Source organism: Oncorhynchus gorbuscha, unplaced genomic scaffold (genome assembly GCF_021184085.1).
Source record: "Oncorhynchus gorbuscha isolate QuinsamMale2020 ecotype Even-year unplaced genomic scaffold, OgorEven_v1.0 Un_scaffold_19287, whole genome shotgun sequence".
Taxonomy (NCBI): Eukaryota; Metazoa; Chordata; class Actinopteri; order Salmoniformes; family Salmonidae; genus Oncorhynchus; species Oncorhynchus gorbuscha.
This window is the reverse complement of record NW_025760665.1, coordinates 1-3,430: the sequence shown is the minus strand read 5'-3', so window position 1 is coordinate 3,430 and position 3,430 is coordinate 1. Positions and strand designations below refer to the sequence as shown.

At 48.9% G+C, this 3,430-nt stretch overlaps 1 protein-coding gene across 1 annotated transcript; it reads right to left on the bottom strand.

Annotated features, from left to right (window-relative positions):
• Positions 1–400: 400 nt before the first annotated feature.
• Positions 401–3,363, bottom strand: LOC124030985 (receptor-type tyrosine-protein phosphatase-like N; the record flags this gene model as incomplete). Its single annotated transcript, XM_046342066.1, has 4 exons — positions 401–605; positions 2,152–2,271; positions 2,566–2,643; positions 3,280–3,363. Coding segments are annotated over 4 exons (487 nt in total), but the record flags the coding sequence as incomplete, so codon positions are not given.
• Between the last annotated feature and the right edge of the window lie 67 nt (positions 3,364–3,430).

The following is a 3,430-nucleotide window of genomic DNA, read 5'->3' as shown; positions in this document are numbered from 1 at the left end:
GAGAGACAGAGGGTAAAAGGAAAGACAGCAGGATGGATGAGTGAAATGACATATGTTGTATATGTGTTGGTCATCCCATCATCTAGAAGGGATCAGATGAGTAAAATGGATTTAGGATTATAAGGAGTTGTGGACAGAGAAAGGTCTGTGAAACTGATACTGTTGACGAGTGACAAAGGAATTTGAGACCAAACGAGATAGGAGCATGGTCTGGCATAACCATAGGATGTATCATATAATAAAATCCCTTCCAAACCTCAAAATGTCAAACACTCTGTTGTCCTGTATATCTGGGTTGTGTTCATTATTATAGCATGCAATGTTTTAAAGTGTTTTTCAAACGGAAATTGAAAATGAGCAGTAGTCACTCCCTGTTTCAGTCCACCCCCCCATTTCGTGCCTAGTAAACACAACCCTGCTTCAATGTCCATGCGGTACCTGCGGAAGTCCAGTAGGGTGCGTGTGGAGGTGGGGATACCCTGGGCAGGCCAGCTGAGGAAGTGGAACTGGGTGAGTGTGCGGGTCTCCTGGGTCTGGACGTTCTTCAGGTAGAAACTACGAACCAGGAAGTCATTGCACCAGATGTGCTCCGAAACCAGGTTCACCTGACGGACACACATACCATTGTTACAGATCAGGACAGACAGACCCGCACACAGAGTCAGACACACACACACACACCGAGTCAGACACACACACACACACACCGAGTCAGACACACACACACACACACCGAGTCAGACACACACACACACACACACACACACACACACACACACACACACACACACACACACACACACACACACACACACACACACACACACACCGAGTCAGACACATACACACACACCGAGTCAGACACACACACACACACCGAGTCAGACACACACACACACACCGAGTCAGACACACACACACACCGAGTCAGACACACACACACACACACACACACACACACACACACACACACACACACACACACACACACACACACACACACACACACACACACACACACACACACACACACACACACCGAATCAGACACACACACACACACACCGAGTCAGACACACACACACACACCGAGTCAGACACACACACACACACCGAGTCAGACACACACACACACACCGAGTCAGACACACACACACACCGAGTCAGACACACACACACACACACACCGAGTCAGACACACACACACACACACACCGAGTCAGACACACACACACCGAGTCAGACACACACACACACCGAGTCAGATACACCAAGTCAGATACACACACACACCGAGTCAGATACACACACACACCGAGTCAGATACACACACACACACCGAGTCAGATACACCGAGTCAGACACACACACACCGAGTCAGACACACACACACCGAGTCAGATACACACACACACCGAGTCAGACACACACACACACACCGAGTCAGACACACACACACACACACACCGAGTCAGACACACACACCGAGTCAGACACACACACACACCGAGTCAGACACCGAGTCAGACACACACACACACACCGAGTCAGACACACACACACACACACCGAGTCAGACACACACACACACACCGAGTCAGACACCGAGTCAGACACACACACCGAGTCAGACACACACACACACCGAGTCAGACACACACACACACACACACCGAGTCAGACACACACACACACACACACACCGAGTCAGACACACACACACCGAGTCAGACACACACACACACCGAGTCAGATACACCAAGTCAGATACACACACACACCGAGTCAGATACACACACACACCGAGTCAGATACACACACACACCGAGTCAGATACACCGAGTCAGACACACACACACCGAGTCAGACACACACACACCGAGTCAGATACACACACACACACCGAGTCAGACACACACACACACACCGAGTCAGACACACACACACACACACACCGAGTCAGACACACACACCGAGTCAGACACACACACACACCGAGTCAGACACCGAGTCAGACACACACACACACACCGAGTCAGACACACACACACACACACCGAGTCAGACACACACACACACACCGAGTCAGACACCGAGTCAGACACACACACCGAGTCAGACACACACACACACCGAGTCAGACACACACACCTCATAGATGTGGTATAGGGAGGATCCCTCGTCAGGCCAGTAACGATCACACTGTTTCTCTCCATCCTCAACCAGGGCTGTCATCATCACTATCACCGTGCAGCCATTCTCCCAAACCATCTATAGAGGAACACCATCACACACACACTAGAACATGTAAACATAGAGCTTGGAGACCAATAACATCATAATGTAATCTTCTTTCATCATCACATTGACATGTGTTTTGAGTGTTGATTTATGTGAACAAATGTTTATACACATTATATGGTTCAGGTTAGGGTACATTCTTAAAACATTTAGATTAAAGCAGCAGCAGCAACAAATTGGCATGTCCCTAAAGGGACAATAAAGTTTTGCATTTGAATTGTATTCATATTACACACATATAAATACTCATCCGGAGTGACTGACCTGCCAGAAGTCGGCGATGGTGTGAGACAGGGGTCCTTGGGTGGCGATGTACGTTGGCATCCGGGGGTCATGCTCAATCTAGGGGTCACAGAGGGGAAAGGTCATCATGGGTCACCTCTTGGCATCCACAATAGAGGACACCATGGACACTGGTGGTCGCCGTGGCGACGGCTCCATTCACTGACCAGTGGCATTTACGGGGCGGGTGAGTGGATCTGCTTCCCAAATGGCACCCTATTCCCTATATAGTGCACTTCTTTTGAGCAGGGCACATAGCACTCTGGTCACTGGGTAGGGGACAGAGTACCATTTGGGAAGCATCAGGGGAGAGATTCCACAACTAGTGTTCCAGTTTGATCAATGGAGTGTTGGTGTCGGAGACGGCTACAGGGCCATAGGTGGGACCAGCGCCATATTCAAAAAGAGTATCAGAGTAGGAGTCCTGATATAGGATCAGTCTTTTAGATCATAATGACAGATCATATGGATTCTAGATCAGCACTTCTACCCCGAGGCCCTTTTCTAAAACAGATCAGAGTGATATATAGAGAAGGCTTTGTGTGGGGATCTATCCCCATGAGCACAAGATGTTGAAAATACATATTTTTGGTTGCAAAGACGTTAAAAAGATGTCTTTCAACCAATTTTGCTCACTGGTATGGAGTTAACTAGACAGGTACCATGGTGACAGCGGGGATCAGGATGACTTCTTACTATGGTGCTGGCGTTGATGTAGTCGGTCCTGGAGGGGTTGTTCTCCGCCTTCATCTTCACCCTGGAGTGATCATCTGCAGAGCAAAGACACAAAACAAAAACATAGAATCACGAAGGCCGCCTGGGTGGTTTAACTTAGAATCATGAAGGC